This window comes from Haliotis asinina, chromosome 12, assembly GCF_037392515.1.
Source record: "Haliotis asinina isolate JCU_RB_2024 chromosome 12, JCU_Hal_asi_v2, whole genome shotgun sequence".
Classification (NCBI taxonomy): Eukaryota; Metazoa; Mollusca; class Gastropoda; order Lepetellida; family Haliotidae; genus Haliotis; species Haliotis asinina.
In genome coordinates, this window is record NC_090291.1 from 45,947,257 (window position 1) to 45,971,774 (window position 24,518).

General features: G+C 38.2%; 1 protein-coding gene across 2 annotated transcripts in view; it reads left to right on the top strand.

The window, feature by feature from the left end:
- Positions 1-1,502: 1,502 nt before the first annotated feature.
- Positions 1,503-24,518, top strand: part of LOC137257685 (Iroquois homeobox protein 6a-like) — a 31,487-nt gene continuing 8,471 nt past the window's right edge. The window contains exons 1-4 of one of the 2 annotated variants that reach the window (XM_067795059.1): positions 1,503-1,996; positions 12,005-12,244; positions 20,764-20,873; positions 23,146-23,492. In XM_067795059.1, the coding sequence (XP_067651160.1) occupies positions 1,934-1,996; positions 12,005-12,244; positions 20,764-20,873; positions 23,146-23,492 (760 nt within the window). In that variant the 5' untranslated portion in view covers positions 1,503-1,933. The remainder of the gene's footprint in view (positions 1,997-12,004; positions 12,245-20,763; positions 20,874-23,145; positions 23,493-24,518) is intronic. The other variant, XM_067795060.1, reaches the window with a different exon arrangement.

Here is a 24,518-nt window from a genome sequence, read left to right on the forward strand (position 1 = left end):
GATTAGAGTATTGAAATGTTTGCAATAATTACACAACCAGTTCGTGTTTAGAAATGTTTTGTTTGAATAGGAAAACCTCTCAAATAAAAAGCATTAGATTATTTGTTCCAGAACAGTATACAGTTGTTACTGACATCGTATTAAAATCGTCCAGTGTTTCAGAACTGAAAATGCACTGCTTACTACAAGCTTTGAACAATAAACACGCTGATTCAACAACAATATAATTGCGAGTACTTGACTGTCGTATATTGAAATAAGCAAGCGACTTACAACTGTTTAATTAAAAGTAAATCTACCATGTTGACAGGTATAATTTGTCGCTGTCTGTACTGTTTGCTTTGATTTCCAGTCAAGAGCGTCACAAAGCCTTTCTATGTCTATAGTTTCGTTGATACCCGAAAATAATGAAATTTGCTGATAAAAGGCTTTATTTTCAGCGATTGCTACCATTGTGAATGGTATTCACGACAAATGTTCCTACCAAATTGTACACAGGAACATTGCTTGATCACTCGAAGAGCAAAGTTGTTTTATAACAATTGAATCGTTGTGATAAAAAAGTCGATCCCAATTATTTTCGACAATACCCAGGAGACTTGTAATATTTAACAATAACTCGTTTCTACTTTGCCATGCGAATGTAACTCAGTTGGGTGCTGTCTATGCATTAAACAACCTCGCTGAAAATATGACGCCAGTGCTCATATTTCATTTCTCTGTATCTAAATATTATTGAAAATGACCACTATTGTTTGGACACTGTTATGCTGCAATGACAATGCCTTTGTCAAATGGATTAGGCTTGAATTGCAATCCCTACACACCTAGAGAACGATTAAGTTAGCTAAAACGAGTGTTACACACCTTCTGTTTACTGAGTCCGAGCATTACATTCACACACGGGCCAGAAATACAAAGTCAATACTAAAAATCGATTGAAGGCACTTAACCGAGCGACAATGCAATATTTTTACAGGTAATTTCATCAGCGACGGCTAGTTTGTTCAAATGAGCGTGGGCATTGCGTGAAACGATGGGTTTTCTTTTGCAGAGAGTCAGTTGGATGATGAAAGTCAACACGGACGGCGCACTGCAATGATTTTCTAGTCTGCATTCTTGCTCAGCGGACGGTTAATTTTTAGTGTGGAGAGAAAAATCTATTCGCATGTTTGATAACTACTTGAGAGAAATGAGACCGAAGGGTTTGTCTACTTAGACGAGATAATGAAACAATGGGCGATTCGGCGCAGATGAATATTTATCCTCCAAATGCCCTGAAAATTCAATTTACATTTCCAAACGCTAGTGAATTACCTGTACCCAACGCACAAAATAAATGTGTAAAAATTGCCGTTCCTAAGTACTCCCCGTTTTAGCTGTAAAACGCAAAGGAAATTATTTCATCAAGTAATGAGTTAGAAGATCGGCCGGGAGATGAGATGAAATGACTATCGCGGCTGTCAATCAAACGTGAGGGGCGGAGCTTGGCCTCCCTGCGCGTAGAGCTATTCTCGTCGAACTTAGACGCTCGTTTTCACCCAAAGCTTCGGGGGATTCCGAGTGTAGCCAATCCGTGGGCTTGTACTATCTGCTGCTTAGACAAGCAAGAGACATGATGACAGCCAAGCCGGTCACTAAACGCACGGGAAACGGTTATGTCTTGTCCTAGTGTATAGGGAACGCATGATAAGAATTATCCGCTCTTGGCCTCTAAACCAAAGGTCTCAAACTGGACAGTGAACGGACGGAGTGACCATAGGGGTCCACCCCGAGATAGCCAGTGGTCAGCTGATGAGCACGACAGGTGGTAAATGACTTACCTGAGGTTCTAAGACAATCACACACCTGTGATTCAAGAGCGGCTTGGAAAGGATTGTTTATTTATGCGGACTGTTTATCAGTAAACTACGTACCTTGTTGACTGTTGACAATGTCCTTACCTCAGTTCGGTTATAGCTACCCATCGACAGCTTCATCACTATCATCATCACAGGTAAATATGCGTGCATATATCCGATAGATATCACTACATTCCTACAGAGTAACTGGTGTTTATTTCACAACATGCCATGCCAATTTCATGCACAGCATGTTGATAGCAGCATGAAGTTTTTTACTGTAATTCAGCTGTAATTCCATGTTTATGTTTCTCACTCACGTGTAATATATATATTCATTTATGTATGCCAAATGAAATCATATGAAACATAAATTAATGCCATTGCGTATTTTAATATGGACCAATGCTTTGCTCTTCGATGGGTGTTCATGATTTGGAAATAATTTTTGACTAAACATGAGATTTTGCGTCTGTAGTGTATATATTGGTATCAGGCTAATGTATTATGTCAACGCATGCAGTCATTGTTTGTCTAGTCCTGAAAGCCTATGACGAGAATGATACATGTGGTTTTTTTTCTATATCTATGAGTGCCTATGAAATATGATTAACTGCTTCTGTTGTGACACGTGGACACCTCGAAATAATTCTTTTAAACCTGTCCCGGACTGACAAACACAGGTCTGAAATATAGTTCATTAAAACGGCTGCCTACGACGTTTTGATTGCTAATAATTCTTCTCATATTTCATACAAGACATAATTATTATACTGATTTATGTAATGCAATTTGTTTTAATACCTTACACCTTTTGTTACATTACATCTTAAAGCAATTATAAGGAGGCTGTTTCATATTAATGTTATGTTAAAGTTTAGTCCAAGCTAATTCATACATTTCATATTGCTTGTTTAGGAACGATATTGGATTCTAAAGTACTTTTCACTTAGTAAAATTCTTTTTTATAATTGTGTTTACTTGGAAACAATATTATTATTGATTGTTGCATTCAGGCTGTACTTCTAATTACATTAATCAATCTCATTCAGCATGAAAACGACAACATGTAGCGGTACATACACACAATTGTAACTACATCAAAAAGTTATATTTACCTTGTCAATTGCATAATAAACATTGGACAGAGCATGTGTTTACCCATCTGATAATTAAGTCAGAAAGAGCTGCAGAAGCTTTGATGAGGCAAGCACCTGTTCGATATACTCAGTCACATCACTGAATAATAACTGTAACAATTAAGCATTTAATTTGCTCATAGCATGCTGATTGCCTTTAGATTTCAGCTGAAATCGACAAGCTTTGTTTGCTTTATTTATTATGGCGCTATCGGAATGACATCTGAATAAACATGAGTCGATTTCATGATTGGTGAAACTTACACGTGTCTTTACATGACCAGAGAGTAGATAGCATCGATAGCAAATAAATACGTCAGGATGCTGAACAGAGAAACAACTGACACGTGATGTACATTTCAACAGATATGGTGTGCATTTCATGTACCACACATAGCCGTATCTGTTCATTGCTAAAGTTGATGTATAGGAACGCGGATCTAGAATGCAAATCACAAACAGTAAAATTAATCTATATCAATGATAATTTCCCTGTCGATTTCTGATGAAATGGACATTTTGCAAACCACACGTGTAACGCGCATGTGGTCGTAATAAAAAGCATGTGCGTACATAAATATGATCCATTAACACGCACATTAGCATTAAATCGTGTTTAATGATGTCAGTACAACACGTGTGTGTATGAACACACAAATATAAGTGTATTTTTGTAACTGGATAGACAGAAGAATGAATAACCAGTTTGAGATACAGCTTGTTGAACAGCTGGTCTGCTCGTTACCATGTCTTAATATACACACAGTGCATTATATACACGATGTCTGTATACACAATGTCTTGACAGCTTGTGTATAAACGACACTGTATATGAATTAAAACTGTTACGTAAATAGATCCGAAAAGGAAGGACGATACGAGACATGAGCTGAATCAAAGATGGAGAGAGGGTAAATAGATATGTAGATCCGGTGCGATACAAAGATACATATTTAGGTACACACATAGGTACATACACAGGTACATAGGTAAGTAAAATATCATTTCATTGAACAGCGATGCGAATGAGCATACAATCGGAATGCAGATGGCAGATACATTTTAGAAAGGACGTAATAACCAGGACCAAACAAAAACAGATTGATAAACCATTCATAGTTTGAGCTAGAATTACCATGCAGCGCCATGTCGCTATTTAGGGAAATATCCCAGGAATGGGGAAACTCGGATCAAGTGATATCAGCCGTGGACCGCTTCTGCTGGTAATAATCTCGCCATTGGAAACAACAACCTCGCCTCTCTGTACTGCCTTACAGATGTAGAGTATAGTCAGAGTGTCAAAATCGTTCTCGTGACATTGACATATCACTAGTCTGGCTGCCCTTGGCTTTGATTTCGTCCTTTTTTGTATTTTTTTCCCTTTCTCTACTTTTTGGTCATAAGAAAAGCTTGTAAGTCTAGATGCAAGGAAAGCACTGTTGCGGCGGTGGGATTACGTGTCATGTAGTTCTTGTGTCTGTGATCATGTTTGGTTCAGTTATATTTGAAAGGACATAATCTTCCTAGCAATGTTGATATTGTTTTGGTTGAGACGTAAACGTGTATTTCATAACGCAAGACAAATAAGTTTCATCTGGTTTCTGGTCATTACTATGTATTCAAATTTCTCCTCAAACTGACGTTCTAAACGTATCCATGTCTGTCAATTTCACAAAGAAATGTTCATTTAACTCAGAAATTTTAAACCACTTACATTCAACATCGATATACGATTGAGGAACGCATATTTTATCATGAATAGAACGCATATTTTATCATGAATAGGTTAAAAAGTCAATGTATCAGACTCCTAAGAAACAGTGTGTACAATATAAAGAAGAAACGGAACACATCCAGCTGACAGCGTGTTCTTGTCATCGATGCTGATTTCCCGACCTTGTCAATTTCAAGATTCTGCAAAACGTTCCGAATCCCCGATGAATGGCGTAGCTTAACAGAAATGAAAATGACGGTGTGAAATCCGATATGTTATCGATCTTCGCCTAAAGTTAGCCATAACATCACCATTCCAAGCAAGTACTCTCACTGAAATAGACAAGCAAGCGGAGAGCGACAGAAATGCACATCACAGCTCGATTACAATCTGGAACAGACATGGAACGGTTCACTGAAACAGACATGCGAAAAGATGTAATCAACAACATAAAGTTTTAATATAAAATGCATTCACTCTGTAAACGAATGAAATCGATACGACATTGAAAATGTTATCAAGAGGGATGAACAGAGGCAGGTATCTTCTGCTGTTATTATTGAATTTTGGAGAGTATAAACCCAGGAAAACATGTCTAAAGTCTTACGTGTTAAAGCTGAGCTGGGTTAAAACAAGACTTTTCTATCCATCTGATCTAGAACGGAAAATACTATTTTATTAGAATTTTAAAATATTTATGGCTTGTATGCTATTTTTAATGTCTACGTATTATTTCTTAAACGCTTTGTCTCAAATATGAACATAAAAATGCTTTGTGTTACAGATATATGAAATATGTCATGAAATAATTGCTTTCGAAACAAATGTTGCTGTCAGATGATGTAAAACATTTTAACAAATGTCATTGTTGGATTTATATCTCAGTCTAAGCGGTAGATTTTGAAACGTTAACCAAATCATAACTAAATAAGTCAAGCTTTCTGACAATGTAAAAATAGATTTACAATGAGTGTTAGTGAGAACAGTCGCGGTCACCCTTAAAATTTAAATTTGTTTTGACAGCTCACAAGATACAGATAAAATCAAAAGAAATATGAAACAGTTCCTCCTCAACAATTAGTCAAATCATCCTAACCCACAAATTGGGATTGTTGTGTCTTCAGAGGAACAAGTTAACCCCACGTCCACACAATAAAAACTCCCGCGTTGAAGTAACTCTCTGCGATGTGATCAATTGTACTCTTTATTCTCTTGATTAAATTAATTTGGTGTCCGTGAATTGTTTTTGTCGGCCCTGTTATCGGTGTTAATTGAAAGACCCGTGCAGGTTAATTCAATCTTTACCCCAATGTCGTTATCACTGCAGATGATTGACAGCAAGACGAGTCAATTTCATATTGCTAATCAATATTGAACGCTGGTGTCACGTGACCATTGCTAACATCTGATAGCGATTAGGAAAATTAGCCGTTTTCAAAGGCTGTCAGCGAAATTACCGGAAGCCCGTTTGCGCTTCTCACAACTTTACTCCTCGCAGAGGTTAAATTTAAATAGTTTTTTTAAAGTTGATTTGGAAAGTAAACAGCGCTGACCTAGATGGAAATAGTCAACCCGTAAAAACCTGTTTTTACAACAATCAATTTAAATATTTTGCCCAAAAAATCTTGTTGACCTAGCTTTTATGACTCGAGGATGTTTAATTAATCAGATGTTAAATCTTTCAAAAAAAACTTTTTAGCAACGAATAAATCTTTTGAAAAACATACTTCTGTTTGTGTTGTACAAGTTTTTATTGTGTGTTTATGCATTTTCATGTATTTTGACCAGCTGGGAATATCTCCAAACCTGATGTGACGTGCTTATGAAGATATTAATTATCATATTCATATTGTTGATTATTTTATTTCATATATAACGCTCACATATGATGTGTTTGCTTGGGTTTAGGATTGACTTTGCTATTTATGGAAATCCATAGTCTTGAATAAGTGAAAACTCTTTATGCATACATCATTTTGCCAACTTTGACAGCGGTTCAACGTCATAAGAAAAGTAAGCAAAATAGCACGTGTTGTAAATAACGTGTCGATTTCAAATTAGGTAACAACATGTCAATTTCGAATGTTCGAGATACTGGAGAGGGAAACAAAACAGTATTATAAAATGTTCAAAGCAGAATAAAAAGGACACATGCTTTGCAAAATTAAACAATAAAAACAATGAAACGAATAGGAATTCTGAATTAGTATTCTACATTCCACAACCTGAAAAAAACTTCCGATTTTCAGCCACAGCCTTGAATATTTCGGGAAGCTGAAAAAGCGTGGATGCCTTTACCATACGGTCCTCCACACCTGCTGAAATATATCTTTCAAAAGTTGAAACTAAAAACGAACGCAAGCATCGTAATTAAGCCTTAATTCACGAGTCCTAATGGTGGCTTGACTTCGTGTTAATGTCAATGGGCTAATCTATCGCAGTCGGTGAAAAGCCCGATACGTTCGCTTTTAGATAAAGTTTAAACGTTTCGCATTTACGCGGATTAAATTATGATTTATGCGCCATTAGTCCCGAGGCCAATATATTGAAACATACGGCGTCTTCTCATACTCTCCTCGACTCACACTCTCCTGCGGTAAGCCGAAGTGGTCCTACTCGAGTAAGTAATATTGCTGGAATATAGCTTTGCAATTACGGTTTGGTTGTCTTGTGCTGGTATTATTTTGTTCTAGAATCAACCGAGTACTTTATTTGCTATTGTGCAGTAATGTTTGTATTGCATAGTTTTCAATTCACATGAAGCAAGTTAGTTTCCAAACTGTTCCGATATGCTGATTATCATTGGATATGACTTGGAAGCATATTCTTTTACCAAGAAACGGCAACTGTGGAGCTTAGATTTTTTATTACGGGATGTGATATTCATAATACGCGGATGGCAAAGACGGTTATGCTGTTTATAAGATTGTCTATGTTACATCGTGTGTTAAGAACTGAGGTGGGCGTGTCTATATTTAACTATCCTCTCTCTCTCTCTCTCTCTCTCTCTCCCTCTCTCTCTCTCTCTCTCTCTCTCTGTGTGTGTGTGTGTGTGTGTGTGTGGTAAGAGAATACATCAACAGCCCCGAGATATGTCAACTCATTTTCTTTCAAATCTCAATGCATAGAACCTGTCCAATTTGCACGACGATTGAATATTTCGTTTTACATTTCGAGCGAGTCATAAACTCATATTTATACAAATATTCTAATGTTGCGGACACACGTGTCTCCGAATAATTATTTCACCCTATCATGACGATTGAGGATATGTAGTGCATCGTTCCGCCCAAGGGGTGAGAAATCATCCCAAACAAGCCCTTGAATTGTGTTATTTTTCTATAAAAGACAAATTTTCCAATTGTCATGAACAAATCATTCTGTGGCTTTTGGTTTTGGAGAAACACAGCAGAAAACCTTATGCCTTAATGTCCGAACATGGGTTTCTTTGGACTTTTCGCCCTTGCATCGTCAGCAGCGGGATGAACTTACCTACACCGCCATCACCGCTCACGCCGGCTCTGTACCTCTAAGTATGGAGGCATCGTCTTCTCTGACGTTGATGGCAAACTGAAACAACGATAAGAATGACTGAAAGAAGTAGGAGTCTACTTTGTATCTGGAATGGGCACCTCTATAGAACATAGATGAGTGTAAGGATAGACCCCTTTATTTTGCCCACCAACAGGTTTAATGTATGTACATACGTAGATATGGATCTGTGCTCGTAGCTCAGTTCGAGTGAGTGAGTGATCGATTGCTGGAATTGCTTGAATCACCATCGAGAAAAGCTAGATGAATGCCTGAGACGCATGATATGTTTCTAGTTACGAGAAGCATGCGTGATTTGTATCTAGTGACTAAAAGCATATGCGACTTGTTTCTAGTTAAGGAATAAGAGGAGACAGACTTTCTGTTGGAAAGTATGTAACTAGAGAAATTTACACATGGATAGATACTGTGAACCCGCATTAATCCGGACAGTATTTCCAAGTAAATTTGTCCGGACTTTGAAATGTACGGTTTAAGGAGGTTTACATGTCTTTCTTATACATGCACTCGCTGTAACGGTGGTTTAAAACTAACGGTATCTGGACTAACGGGTTCCACGGCCGAGGGGAGGGTAAAGAAAAATGTCTTTACAGCGATGGTTGTAGATATATGTAGACTAGTATGTAAGGAGTGGAAAGGCAACACCAGCACGACTTGCCATCCAAGTAACCTGGTCTCAGCCACACATTCTTATATCCTGGAATATCGCCTGTGAATAACTGAAAAAGTTTTTAGTCCCAAGTACGCATGTTCTCAAAACAAGTGCTTTGATCTTCCAAGGTGTCAACGTGTCTTTCACGCGTCAAAAGTCTTGTTGTTTTATTCTACTGTGTGTTCTGCCTAGAAGATACACATGTCTACTTTCATCGCTCTGCGGTCTACTTTGTGTGTTTTACGACCTTGAGATTTTGAGTTAATTTAATGTTATCATATTATTGTATATACGTTTTATGATATGTTGTCACATATTTCGAATTGTTTCCCAACTGTTATACAGTGACGCGCATTTAACAAATACGCACGCACACAACTGATTTGTACAGGTGTACGAGTAGTAAATATACAAAAGATGAGTCCAGATATTTCCTCTTGCAAAAACTCCTTTATATCTGCACAATATATTTCGCCGTTCAACGGCTCTTAGGTGTACAAGGAATGTAGACAGACAGACAGGCAGACAGACAGAGAGAAAGACAGGCAGGCAGGCAGAAAGATAGAAAGATAGAAAGATAGAAAGATAGAAAGATAGAAAGATAGAAAGATAGAAAGATAGAAAGATAGAAAGATAGAAAGATAGATTATTCTATCTGTCACAACACAATACGAAATAATTGTATGAATATAATATGACGAGTGTTGATACATATTATATGTGTTTGATAGTGTTAAAACCCATAGATAATCAATACTTTGTGAGAATGGTGCAAATTGTTTGACGACCCTGTGCCCGTGACTGAAAGGCACAGTTTGGTCGAATGGTCTGCTCGGTCTGTTGTACGACTTCGAGATAACAGACTCATATGTCAGCAAGAACAGTATTACTAGATTGGTCTATTGGGTCTGTTATTTGACTTTGAAGTCAACATTTTAAGACAAAAGACTCATATGACCAGAACACACATTTTAGTTGAGATGTAGATCTGGCCTGTTTAGCGTCCACGTGGTTAAAATTTCGAGCGAAAGAACTCTCGACTATACATCAATGGATTCTTGTTAGGCTATTTCGAGTTAAGCATAATTCTGTAATATGGAACTCGTATTACACGTTAATATACATTAGTCGATTAGCTTGCTGGATCTGTTAAGCATAATTTCGAGATAAAGCCGTCACATGACTTTAAAATTAATATTAGTCTCTTGGTCGAATTGGCCAAGCGACTTCGAGATAAACATTTTGAGATAAAGGGATAAATAATAATATGTCTCGGTCGGTTTGAACTTGTATGCACATAATATGTGTCCAAGATGTGCTTGTGGATTAACTTCGAGGTGAACATATTTCGATACGAATGTCTTCCACGGATGCTTGGGTAGACAGGGACCAGACAGACTGCCTTCGTCGACAGTCCAGACACGTCCACATTTAATAACAATGTCAGACATGCGCGGTGAAGTGAGAAATGCATGCTGGGCGTGCGGCTGCAAATGTATGACAATGATCGAGATTAATTATGCGTCGTTGTTAATGTTTATGTCGTTGTACATGTTATTTATGGCATTGTGTTAGAAACTCTTGGGATAATTTATGGTCGTACGTTGCATACGATTCTCCCATCTCCGTCAAGATCCCTTTCAGTCTAAGATTCGACTAAACGGGATCGGATGGTTAGAGCCGCTGGCATGGTTGATGCATCCCATCCCTACTGTGCAGATCGGTGTTCATGTTGTCAATTACTAGATTGTCTGGTCCAGACTAGATTATTCACTTACCGTCGTTGTATAGATGGAATATTGCTGAGTTCACCCTATTGTAGAAAATATTTCGTGTTTCTATAATTCATCACGATAATGTCGGATTGTTGTGAAAAAAGAAATTCACTCTCGCTCAGTGGATATTCACTTGGTTAAGTATTTAAGTATCCAGACGTTTGCGAACTGATTAGACTTACATGTGTTAATAAGACATGTTTACATCTGATATACTGTAGCATTAATGTATCACTGGGATTGAAAATAAGGAACATCACAAAACGAAAGTGGTCTTTTGCCATGGTTACCGGTGTTGGGAGTAATTCTTTACGTATCTAGAATACAGCCTACTTTTGTTTGTCGCTTAGCACAGTTTCACCTATGTGGCGGTGGTCTTTAAATAATGTAGTCTGAACCAGACAATCCCATGATCAACACCGTGAGCATCAATCTAGTATGTTTGCATTCGTCGTGACTGGCAAGGAATGTCAAGAGATATTGAAAACGTCGAATTATATCTGTCAACAGCACAATAATATAGATGTTCACAATATCAAAGTAGCAATGTCAACAGTATAGAAAAATGTAAACAATGTCGAAATGTCAATGTCAACAGTATAGAAAAAGGAATGTTAACAATGCCGAAGCATCAGTTTGAAGAGAATGGAAGTATACATGTTATCAACATAGTAATATAGATGTTTACGTCTAAGTAAACATGTCAACAGCATAGAAATGTAGATGTTAGCAACCTTGCAACAACAATGTCAACAGCGCAGAGATAAAGTCACTAACATCTTAACAACAGAAAGATTTGTATTGACGTCGCAGTAACAGAAAAAAAACAATGATTTAATCGCATCGCAGTAAGATGGAAATATGTCATGATATATGCCAAGACATGTACCCTAGATTATGTACATTCAGATGCATATACCTTTGGCATGGATTTACCTGAATGTATTCTATTCAAAGTGTGCATTTATATGTCGATAACCGTGCCATGTACTTGGCAAAGAAACAACAAGTGTCATACTTTAGTCTGCACTCTACGTAGTTATGGTTTTAAAATATTTAAAAAATAAAAACAGTTGCACCATACACAGTTGATAATGGGTACTTTAGGCTTCTATCTTTGCAAAGCAATGCATTAGGACTTTCTATCCTCACTCCACACTTCATTGGATCATGTTTACTCAAAACTGCCCAGCCACAAACTACTTTTACAATCTTTTGCTGGAATGAGACCTACAATTTCAATTCTCAGTTACATAAAACAAGCTCGGTATACTTTCTTTTGTTCCTCAGTATATATATAAAGGATGTCACTGAAACTTGTTTATTTCCAGCAGATCCTCATGTCCAGCAGTCCGCCCACGACGACGTCCAACTCATGTTGCGAGAATGGCCGGACTCTAGTGACCAACCCCCACACTGGTCAGAGCGTCTGTTCCTGCCAGTACACCCCATCCCTCCTCTCCTATTCCCGCGTGGCCGGCCTCGCCGACAGCGTCTACCCCACAACGCCATACGCCACACAGGGCTATGTGCCCCTGGGCACCGACCCATCAGCGTTCTACCCACCTTTGGTGAGTAAAATGGCACCCGTGAACTCGGGAACGTATGACGTCACAAATGACTTTTCAAAACCCGAATTTCTTTCTTTTATGGATTTCAATAAAAACAGCTTATACCTAATGTTCTCTAATGGGGGGCAGTCGTTGATGAAGATTGTTAGTCAGCGAAATAATTTGCAGTGGGCACAGTGCCATTGGAAAAGGCTTGTGTCGGTAGTCAGTTTCCACTTACGGGCGAATCTCCTTTTCGCCAATCCCTCAAATGACAGAAAAAATACAGATATGACAGATATGAGTCACATATACCTTAATGATAGACATAACACAGGTACCTATAACAGTCATGACACAGGTACCATACATACAGACATGACACAGGTACCATACAAACAGACTTAAAGACGTGGCACAGAGACACAACAGACATACTGACACGACACAGGTATCACACAACAGACCAACAGACATGACACAGACGGCAGCCATCAGATTTGCAGACAGATCTGGAAGGTCAGTGAACCACGTGGATTGCAAGCACGCCTTTGTTCACCGTGCAGTTTATGCCCGCTAATGCTTGAAACTGTCATGTTACTTTCATGCAAATATCCAATGGCAGGAACATTAAGGTAAATTTACATTAAAACCTTGTCATAACTGTTCTCCCTGGAGTAATCGGTATAAATTATGGACGAAAAACCTGTCCTTTTTGTTTTCATCGTTTAACGAGACGTATACAGCCCGAACCCTTTTCTACAAGTTTGAAAGGTTTTTAACCCTCCTTGCAAACCTAGGATACATGTTCAAAAAACGTATATACATACTTATCCCTTTATCCCCATTCTCTTTTCGACCCTTGTCACTCTATTTATAACTATTTCTGTAAGTTGTAACACAACGAAACTCGGTCTACTGCCCACTCACCAATGCCAAATGAGCGCCTCCTGAATAATCAGAATTCGGCTATCTTAAAAGAATGTTTTTTGAACAAAACACACGTAACGTTACAACATGGAATGCTATATTGATATTAACCAACACGAGAGATTATGCCAACTGTATCATTTAGATACTGTCAAGGATGAGTACCATTGGCCTCTTGTTTGTCCACTGTACTCTGATTTTAGAAGAAAACATGTATTATTTTTTGTAAATGTATTATTTTAGAGATAATTTATTTCCAAGATTTATATTAAACCTAAACATGTAAATATTGTAATGCTCCATACAACATTACAAAGAAAACCAAACCACCGATATTTGTAAAAATGTAAAAGATACTACTCGGGCGAATATAAGTGCATGCATGGTTTGTGTACTTCTCAGTACGGAAAAAAGATTGATTGACAGAATGTATCACTTCCCTGGGTGAGGTTAAAAAGTATACATCATGAACAGAAACGAACCAGTCTCCATTATCGGGAGAGATGACTTCCTCTGGAGTTATTAGGCAGAACAATGATTACATGCATATGCATGGACACATTTATTTATTTATAAACTGGCTTGTGAGAAGTCTAAGAAAATATGTGTTCATAAGATGCAGAGGTTTTCTTGTAAAACATCTCATCTTAGGGATGCATGTTGGAGCGCTGAAGAATGTGAGTTCTGACAGCAGGGACACTTAGCTAGCCACGTGTATTTGAAGCTGTGAATACTGTCTCCGTCTTCTTCCAAGGAAACGTTGTGACATGTCAATCATGCGGCTATAAAGGTGTCAATTTCACTCAATAACCCAAGACAACATATTTTAATATCGTCACAGATGCTATTCTTCTATTGTCAGTTTCTCCAAGTGATGACAAATCAATTTCTACACCGCAGTCACGATTATAACTTTTAAACTGGAATCTTTAGAGCTTTTTACATACTGCAAGAACATCGATTGTTATTAACAATCAGGTTTAATTTCAATCCAACTGTCTCCCATATTATAAATAGAATCAGTCTCTTTGTCACGTCTTATGGTAACGTATGGCTTGAAACGTAGGTTCTAACAGATGTTTTCATAAACTTTGTGATTAAATTATCCCTGATCTACTGGCGTCACTTGTGTCAAATGTTGAAATATACAACGGCTTTCAATCCATCAATTTCTTTAAAAACTTTTAGGTAAGTGAAATAAGCAAGACTTGGTCGATACCCATTTCTTCCTCTATTCTGTGTTGAAATCGATTGCATTATGAAATGCACCATAGACGTTGAAATTCGCTTTTCTGTCGCAGTAGGCAAACCGAACGGGTTCTGAAATCGATGATTTTACTGCAGGAGCCTATAGAGCAGAACCGGTGTCTGTGTATCGATGTCTGCTCGGGGAACTAGTGCCCGGCTTGTAATGCATGTTTGTCTATTTCAGTAGCGACACAAACATGTATGTTAGCGGGCCAGTTAGATGAATGAACAGTATGGAAAATGTAGGTGTGTGTATATGTATTGGAATCGTGGAGGTTTTTTTATAAACACAAAAAGACTTTGTTGCAGAAGCACGTCTGATTTACTAAATCAGGTGTTGATTATATAGATGGCTGGATGAATGGGTGGATAGATGGAAAGACGGATGGGTCAGTTGGTCGGTGGATGGATGGATGGATCTATGGGAGGATGGACTTGTGAAACTGAAACTATATGGATTGGTCAGTTGTTGAGTGCATATATGGATGGATGAATGGGTCTGCGGCTAGGTGGACCTGTGTAACTGTGACTAGATGAATGGGTCTGCGGCTAGGTGGACCTGTGTAACTGTGACTAGATGAATGGGTCTGCGGCTAGGTGGACCTGTGTAACTGTGACTAGATGAATGGGTCTGCGGCTAGGTGGACCTGTGTAACTGTGACTAGATGAATGGGTCATTTGGTCATAGGATGGGTCTGTGGATGTTTGGACTTAAATAACTGTGAACAGATGGATCCATTGGTCATTTAGTAGCTGGGTGGGTGGGTCAGTTGGCAGATGGGTAGGTGGGTGGTCTGTAGGTGGACTTATAAATCGGTGACTGGACGAATGGGTAAACTTCGGCTTATTGTTCAGTGCGTGTTGAGCTTTCCACATACATTATCTAATAACTAAACAAATAGTACCTGAACAGCGATGGCTACAACTGCATCATCGGTTGAAAGGAAGATCAACCGTCTACTGTATCTCTGAGGCAGTAATTGAATTATCACATTACCGAAAGGCACAGCAAATATCGCTTGTCAAGAACCCAGTTAACAGGATTACCTGTAAGTCCTATCTCATCTCTCTAGGTTCAGGTGAAAATCTTCCTGCCTGTATTCGCACAGGTAAATATGCCGACAGGATGATGGATGCCCACTCGAGTGGTCATCTGTGGTCACTGTACGTTCCTGGCCCGGAGTGTTAACTGTTGCGCGTGTCAATATCGACGATGATTGACGGGCGCACTTGATTGATTGAGTCAATAGCCGCCATTACTCCTGGTGTGGTTCACACGCTGCCGGTGTGTGAGGGAGGGGGGAGGTGGTGGGGGTGGAGGGGATTAATGTACAATGTTAGAAACCAGAGTCAGTCGTACACATCTCCGGTGCCGTTAGCGCATAGTCAGACCTGACTTTGTACATTCTGTGAGATTATACCTTACCACGTCGGTGCGTGGGTGTTTGTACGATCGTGTCGGTTTAGGGTTCGTCTGAATATTGTCGAACACCGCACTATCTCGGCTATATGATAAGTAATTGAGTCTGGACCAGACATTATCAGTTTCGACCTAAGGTATATGAGTGCATCAACGAAGTCTGCGAGATTGACCACTGGATCCCCTTGGTTCTTTCTTATGACAGGGTAATATTAAAACGGATCTTAACGGGAATGTTTTTTTCCTGACTGAACAATAAAGAAGGCGAGGTAGCTGTTTAAGAGGTAATGGTGGTAGCAATATAGCACTTGCTAACATAGGTAGTTGAGTTAATTTTACGCCGCACTCAGCAATATTCCAGCTACATGTATATGGTGGTGCTAACACTAACAGTTGAAGCGATAGTAGTCATAGCTGCATAGGTAGTAGTGGTGGTAGTAGTGGTAGTGGTAGCACTGGCAGTGGCAGTGGTAGTGGTAGTGGTGGTAGTAGTAGTAGTAGTAGTAGTAGTAGTAGTAGTAGTAGTAGTAGTAGTAGTAGTAGTAGTGGTGGTGGTGGCGGCGGTAGTAGTAGTAGTAGTAGTAGTAGTAGTAGTAGTAGTAGTAGTAGTAGTAGTAGTAGTAGTAGTAGTAGTAGTAGTAGTAGTAGTAGTAGTAGCCGAAAGAGTAGCACCAACATTGATGGTTGTAAAGGGAGCAACTGCAGCAGTAATAGTAGTAGTAATGGCAGCAGTAATGGTAATAAGAGAAGAGGAAGAAGTACGTGTAGTAGTCGGAGTTGTTGTATTAACATTGACAGCAGTGGCAGCTGTAATGACTGCAGAAATAGTAGTTGCTCTCGCAATACAACAGCACCATCATCGGCAGCAGTAGCTATTCGTCTCCTGTAAAGCCAGAGCCGGGTATCCGATCTCTTATTATCACTTGACATCTTTTTCCGACAAGGGCACATGACTTCTTAAGTAACATTCATTTGACAAAACAGGTGTTGTCTGAGTTAAATATATTATATAAACACGTGAGAACACCCCCTTTGCTGTCCCCATGATGAGATTACATTTGGGTAAAAGGTGAAGAAAAGCTACAAAGATTATGAATAGATTATATTTATTGTTTTCTTCTCAAACATACACAAGGCGAAGAGTCATAAAAATATGATTACAAATCAGTTTCAGTTTCAGATCAGTATACCAACCAACGAATCTAAAAATGTGCACATCCAGAGCAATTTAAAGTGTCACTATTGGTTGCATGTGTGGGATGAACGGTGCATCTCTATATGCAAGTGTACATATGAAAGACAAATACACAAATGAAGATCGGATGTTAACAAATAAGATTGTTCTAGAAATTAATAATCGAACCATCGTTGTTGTATACGAATGCCACAATAATATAGTTCGATCCATCTAAAAAATGACAGAGTGTATTTCTTCAGCTTTGTAACACAGTTTATATGTAACAGATGTACATAGCGTAATGAAAGGCGACGAACCGGCGGCGGTTGTCTCTTGTCTATATCATGCAGGTTTAAATCTGGAAAAAAACAGTTTGTAAATTAACGCAATCTTGACCGCATCTGCTTCCAATAAAATTAATTAATGTATCTATCTGCAAATAAAATGAATTTATTCATCATCCGATGCCCTCAAAGCAAATTCCTCTTAATTTCTAAAACTGCCACAATAAATTGCCGGGTGTGTGTATAATTAAGCGAGAGAAGTTCTTATGAAATATCCCAGAGCGTCATGCCAGTTTTAAATTGGGTTCTCAGAATTTCTTCAGATGGCTATTTAAACGAAATTAAGCTAAGAGGCTCTTCTTGAAATAATTAAGGGGAGATAAGAATGCCGCGACGGCGCCTAAATCGGCGTTCGGGGTCCCTGATTAATGCAAAATATTCAATCTATAGTTTAAACACAATTTGATCAAGTCAAGATAATAATGAACTTGTATAACATCACTTCGCACAAGCATACCTCTTCCGAGCGTGAATCTAACTGTTGTAGATTAATGTTCCCGCGCATCAAACGACCAAATGTAATAGCATCCTTATCAGGTGATTTCATAAAATTGGATTCCTCTGCCGAACGTCACAACTGAATTATTCTGTTATCAACACGTTGCATAAATAGGGTCTGGGGCGTTCTGCTTTGATTTGACCATTCATCTGATCCGTGTCTCTTGTGCTGGTTATTCATTACAGCTAACAATCAGATGTGTCCCAGTGTCCATAATGTTGTAACATTTCCATCTTTTATTTAATCGTATACATATATAATAAAAATGTTTTTTACACATACGAGTATGTTTTAACACTTAATGTCATACGTTTTATATAACTGATGTGGAGATATTTCAATATTCGGTAGTGCTTCTTCCATTCAACCTGATAATAATTCTACCAGAGTTATTTCGGATTATATATAATTGTTATCATGATGGGGGTGTTTTAAAGTGACCCATGGGTATAATCATTTGCTATTTTCATTTTTACAATTATGGAAGTATGGCGTCAACCATTAAAATACATTTTAAAAATAAAATTTGAAACTGCACATTTTTAAACTCGATCTATTAATTTTCACAATTCGCTGTAACATTCATCTTCAAGCGTATGAGACACGCGTCGTGCTTCAACAACAAAATGTTAAAAATCCAAAATAGCTGACGGAATCGGTTAAGAAAGTAATTCATCTTCTGTCCATCAGTAACTAAGGATTTCGTTTCCAGTACAGCATCCCCAACCGCCCAGGCCGACGAAGTGATTTAATGTTATTCAAATTGAACACAGTAGGGGGGTATCCTAGTAATTAAACGTAACAGGTTCTTAATTGTCGCCTTCTGGTTTAAATAAGACGGCTATGAGATGATAATAGAAGAAACTGCTACAGACTATTACGTGCATGGCGTGAGTTGGCTCGTGTCTAAGAGGGCTTGTTTTTGAAATGGGAATTTCAGAAATATATTTACTTTTATTGGGAGTGAAGAAGTATTTTGCGAGAACGTTATTGGATCTTGAACTTTAGGAGTTTAAACATCGGGGGTTTCTTGGAATATGTATTTTTGTATTCGTGATAGGTTTGAGCATGGACGCGTGTTGATTGCGTTTTAGTTCAAGTTAATCACTTTAATACACGTACTTGTGAGAATGTATGTGTCTAGATCCCTGATGTCTCTGTCAAATATAACTCCGTATTAATGCGTGTATATAGCTCTGTGCCCAGTTGTCACTGGTACGTTCGCACAAGGGATTTGCTTGTGAATTTTATGTTTGATTGATCGTGTTCTTTATACACTTGTGTGTCATAAACCGAAATCCTCCTGAAACTGAATCCAATTACTATTTGACGATAATTACGCGCTGTATTATTTAATATTTACAACACAAAATGTGTATATTTTTGTGTCGGACACTGACATACTTTTTTCTTGACATATAACGATACCGTTTCCGTAATGTACTTTGATTCTCTGGTTATTGCGTGATAACTAAATATTAACAAGAATGCTTATTAATTGTTTCATACAACGAACGTGTTCATTGCTTTTCATAAATCACGCATTTTCACAGGTCCAGCCATGTATATTTCACCAATGTTACGCCAATGGAACTGTGGGATACTCACATTAGACATTCTCTGGTGTTGATGACTTAAATATTTAGTGTCCCGATTAACGGAGTGTACACAATAGGATAACTGGAAACTGATGTCTGTGAAAAAGACACACCCATTGTGAAATGCAACTTACTTTTACTGCACATACAGTTTATTTTAAGAAGCACAATGTATGGAGGTTTAAGTTATCTTATATGAACCTGCTATTTTGGAAAGATTAACGCAAACAATGAAACAACTATTTCATTGTTGTTACCGCATACAGAACAAAAACAAAGCGCAAGACAGAACATGAAATAACAATAGAAGAAACTTGATTCACTGTAGTAAACGCTTGTCGATTTCAAGTGATTAATTTCACTCTCAGGATAGAATATCCTCTTTCTTTGATGTTACCGAAACGCTAAGAGGGAGTGACAGACAGGTGGATGGACAGAAAAACAAATAATGAAAAGTGACCGTTCGTATCTCCCGTCCGATATCAATAGTGTGATTGATAGGCACATGCGGCATCTTTCATCTTTACCAAGATGTTAATTTAAAAAAAGGGATTAGAGACATGGAGGGAAACGTGATATATGATGTTTTGTTCGCATGATATATTACAAAATATATTACGCTGAACATGTGATTAATGGTTCGAGCAAATCCCACGATGAATAGTCTATTGTTTGTGCATATGGATGATTATGTAGGTAATAAATTGTTAACCGAAATTTATTTTCGATTTACATCTTACATTATACCATGGTAAACGGATAAAATGCCACCTGAAGTTTAATTTAGATATATGAATTAAAAATATGAACCATGTTCCACGTGGTAATATATCAGACTTCAATGTCAAATATGTTCTCGTCAGGATATGGCTGAAATATTGCCGATGTGACATTAAATATTAACTCACTTCACTCTCTCATGTATGAGAAGGAGTTATAGATTAAGCTTATAACTTACAGAGGATTAACATACAAAGGTTACATATTACATACATGTATAGCCTGGCAACCAGAGCGGTGTGATGATCGCACAAATATCGAAACAGTTAATTATTTCTTCCATTTTAACCCAAAGGTAATTCCTGTCTTTGTAAGAACTATCATTCTGGCTAAATGGTACCCGACATTTTAACGCGAAATAGATCAGAGAGACAAGTGCAATAACTAAACAGATCTCCCCAGATTCAGCCTTATGTCTTTGAAGTCTAATCTGCTGCATGCTGTCTCAATTTCTCCATGTTCATCCGTGTGTCTGGATGCACATGCCTTTTATAATGTTTGTTGATGTTTACAGAGAGTTTATTGTGGTTGTTTATGTTTACAGAATACTCATTACGACATCAAAGAACCCGGCGAGACCTGGCGCGGGATAAGTCAGCCCACTGCCTGCTACCCTTACGATCCGACAGTGTCTGCTTATCCTTATGGCAATGCGTAAGTGAAGTTGTAAAGGAACATGTGAATCTCGTGAAGCAAGCTGACCTTTCGTAATGGTTCTCTTCTGTCAGAAGTAACAAAAGATGTTCCTTCTTAAAGACCTATTTGGAAAGTATATTTATTTTTAAGATCAGTAAACTATTGAATGTAGCGAGCAGATATATACTCAGATTTAAATGTTTTCAGTTGGATGGTTAAATTACACTTTAATAATACCGGATAGGTTATAGGATGAAGACTGGCATATATTACACAGACAATGCGTTCTTGTTGTTCATAACAATTTGTTTTTGCTAATTTGTTTTATACAGATTCGCCTTTGCATATTTATCGGTTGAAAATATTGCTATTTAGTTGTACTGAGGTTAGGAGGACAAATGCTTCTCAGAGAGAGGTTGTTGTTTTTGTGTTCATGAGTATATTTCGTTTTTAATTTCACATATGAAATTGTTTAACTAACTCAAATTAAATCAAGAGTTCAGGACAAGCCTTGGTTTAGTTTTAAACAATGCGTATGCCACTGTGTTGAATTATTGGTTTTCGAATACGATGAAGACACTTTAAAGTGAATCTTTTCTTCGCAATTGGTTAATGCTAAAAAAGCATTGTCTCGTCTCTGACATTATACTTACATACAAGACAGTCTTGACATATTTCCGCTTGATGAAATATACATGTTTCTTGTTGCAATCAACACTGCTGTCACGTATAAATGACTATACAAAGAGTCATGAAGTGTACAATTGTATATTTCGTAGAGAAAAAGTGCAAAAAATACATTGACCCTAAGACTGTGAATGTTGAGTTGCGTGAGTGAACCCTGGACCCCTGGGGTAGGTTGTTGCCTCACCACCCCGATGCTTGAGGGGGTAGTAGGTTGAGCAGACACGGAGGCGGACTCCGGCATTCCCAGATAAGACATACCTGGCACGATAATTCGATTTCAAACAAACCGGCAGTACCCTACTCAACCGAGGTGTGACTGAACTACGCGCAATATGATTAATACACTTGCGTTTGTTAAACGTCCCCATGACAGATTGAAGAGGCCTTAAATGACAGAAATTGACAGGTCTTCAAATGCCACTGACATGTGACATTCTCTAAAAGCAAATTCCGTTATAGAAGCTTATAGATAAAAGTAATAACTTATTAATGTTAATGTGACATTGTCAGTTCAGCTCTTGAGCTTGGAGACGGTTTATCATTTTTTAAATACGCTATCAAATTAAATTTTTATTCAATATTGTTTTGGTTTCAGTCATATTGTTGGAAGTTGCTTTAATGTAACTGCCTTGCTAGTTTTAGTTTTTTCTAACGTTTTGATTACCGCCTGTCTTTGCCCCATCATATTATATATTATCATATTATTATACATATTTTACAATTGTAGCCATTGTAAGAGCATTGCATGCAGACATGGGATTATTAATTATAAATACTATATTATATCTATGTAGTACAAACTACCCAAATGGTGACCAGTTGGGATCAGATGTTCCAAGTAAGCTTAACACTAATGCAAGTCTCTTTATGTAGAGAGAAAACCACTGTATCAGGTTATTGTCTGCAAGACGGTCATGATGTTTAGCAGACTTGATTGATTTTACCATTACGCATAGTTACTAAACCTATTACGGTCACCATTTGAAATAGACAACCCGGAGTGACACCTTGACCTGTTCAATGTGTACTGATGGAGGCCTAAGTTGTTCTTGTCGTCTCCTTTTGAATTATTGGATATATATAATTCAAATTACCCGATTTATCATCACGTTCACTTTGCTATATACTGCTATGTACCTCACATATAAATGTTATATGTACCGCTAGTTGATGATTAATTCCAGACACTCTTAGTATACTGCTCAAAAGAAGTTAAGGAATTAACAGTGTTTTACATTACTGTTGGTAATATAGTATAAAGTAGCAAGACATATCAACTGCAGAGGTAGTGAAGAATCGATTGTGCTTAACTTCTTTTGAGATGTATACTAATCACGTTCCAGTACATTAGCAGTTCCAGGTGAGGAGATTTGGGTTTCGCCTCGCCGACCCCCGCCATCCCAATACCTCAAGAAATATACGTATTCCTAGAAAAAGTTGTTGTTTGTCTATTTGTAAAATGTACCTGTCACCTCAACCCCTAAGAAATTTAAAAAAACTAAAACTGTAAAAAATACTGCATTCGCAATATTTTTCATCAATGTCGCCACCATTAATATTTCAACACACGAGTCAATATTCACGCAACCTGATTTACTTGCAGGTACGGAACAATGGATCTGAACAGTGCAGCCAGGCGCAAAAACGCAACAAGGGAAAATACGAACACCCTGAAGGCTTGGCTGTATGAACATAAAAAGAACCCCTACCCCACAAAGGGGGAGAAGATCATGCTAGCCATCATCACAAAAATGACCTTGACCCAAGTGTCCACGTGGTTTGCCAACGCCAGAAGGAGGCTAAAGAAAGAAAATAAAATGACGTGGTCTCCTCGGAACAGATCGGGCGATGGAGACGACGATGACAAATGTCACGACAGCGATGACGACGATGTAGACAAAGATGAAGACAATGATAAAGATGATAAAGATCAAGATAAAGAAACTATAGGTATGTCCGAAATTTGATCATTGAATCATTGTTAGCTGAACGTTAAATAAGTGAGTGTGGTTTTACGCCGCTTTTAGCAACTTTGCAGCAATATTACGAAGGGGTACACCAAAAATGGGCTTTTCACATGGGTTTGAAATTGGTACTGGGAGGGTGTAGGTTAGGATGTGACAAATAAATGGGCCGATCAGAAGTTTTCCCCCACGCGAACTATCAGCAGTGATAAGCCTATCACACCCACTATATCTACTACAAGTGTGGATCAAATTATCCCATGTTTGAAACAACCTCATTTCGTTGTAATGACCGTCGTTACCAAGAATAAACAGGGTTATTAGAACATACACTCCCTGTGAGGGATTGGTCAGTGTGTGATGATTCTTTTAAGCCGCACTGAGCAGTTTTGGGTCAGAAGACCGAACGTTGTCCATTTACAACGTTGAATAAACTCACTACACTGATCAAACTAATTATGATAATCCACGTGTGCCCACGATTAAGGCGAGAACACCCAGATAGGACAGTTGATATCTTTAACAGAGAATCGAACCAGACTCTGAGTTGTGACAAGCGAACGTTTTTGTCCACTGAGCACCCAATTCCTACAGATTGCAATGGTGCAACAAGATGTGGGTTTCTGGCATAGAATTCACATAAGATCCGGGGACAATATCAGGTGGGATAGTAGACAATGAGCCGGTATCGCCGGAAGAACTGGGTTCAAGTTTAGCTCGGACAAAAAGTTCCAAGAGTCACGGCTTGGAAATAATCAGTCTCGAATATCCACCGTAACAGTTTCCGCTGCCCGAAAGACTTAATTATGTAAAAATATGATTGGGTCCCTACTGTCAGTGAAACCGTGAAACAGTGAAAAATGCCTTGCTCTAACAGATGCGCCTGCCATTCGCATATGTTTTACCAAGACATTAGTGCCAGTGAACACGAATTGTGAAAACTCCATTTAAAGGTCAGAGCATAGGATAAAATCGTGCTTCAGGTTGACAAGTAGCATGTCATATTTAATAT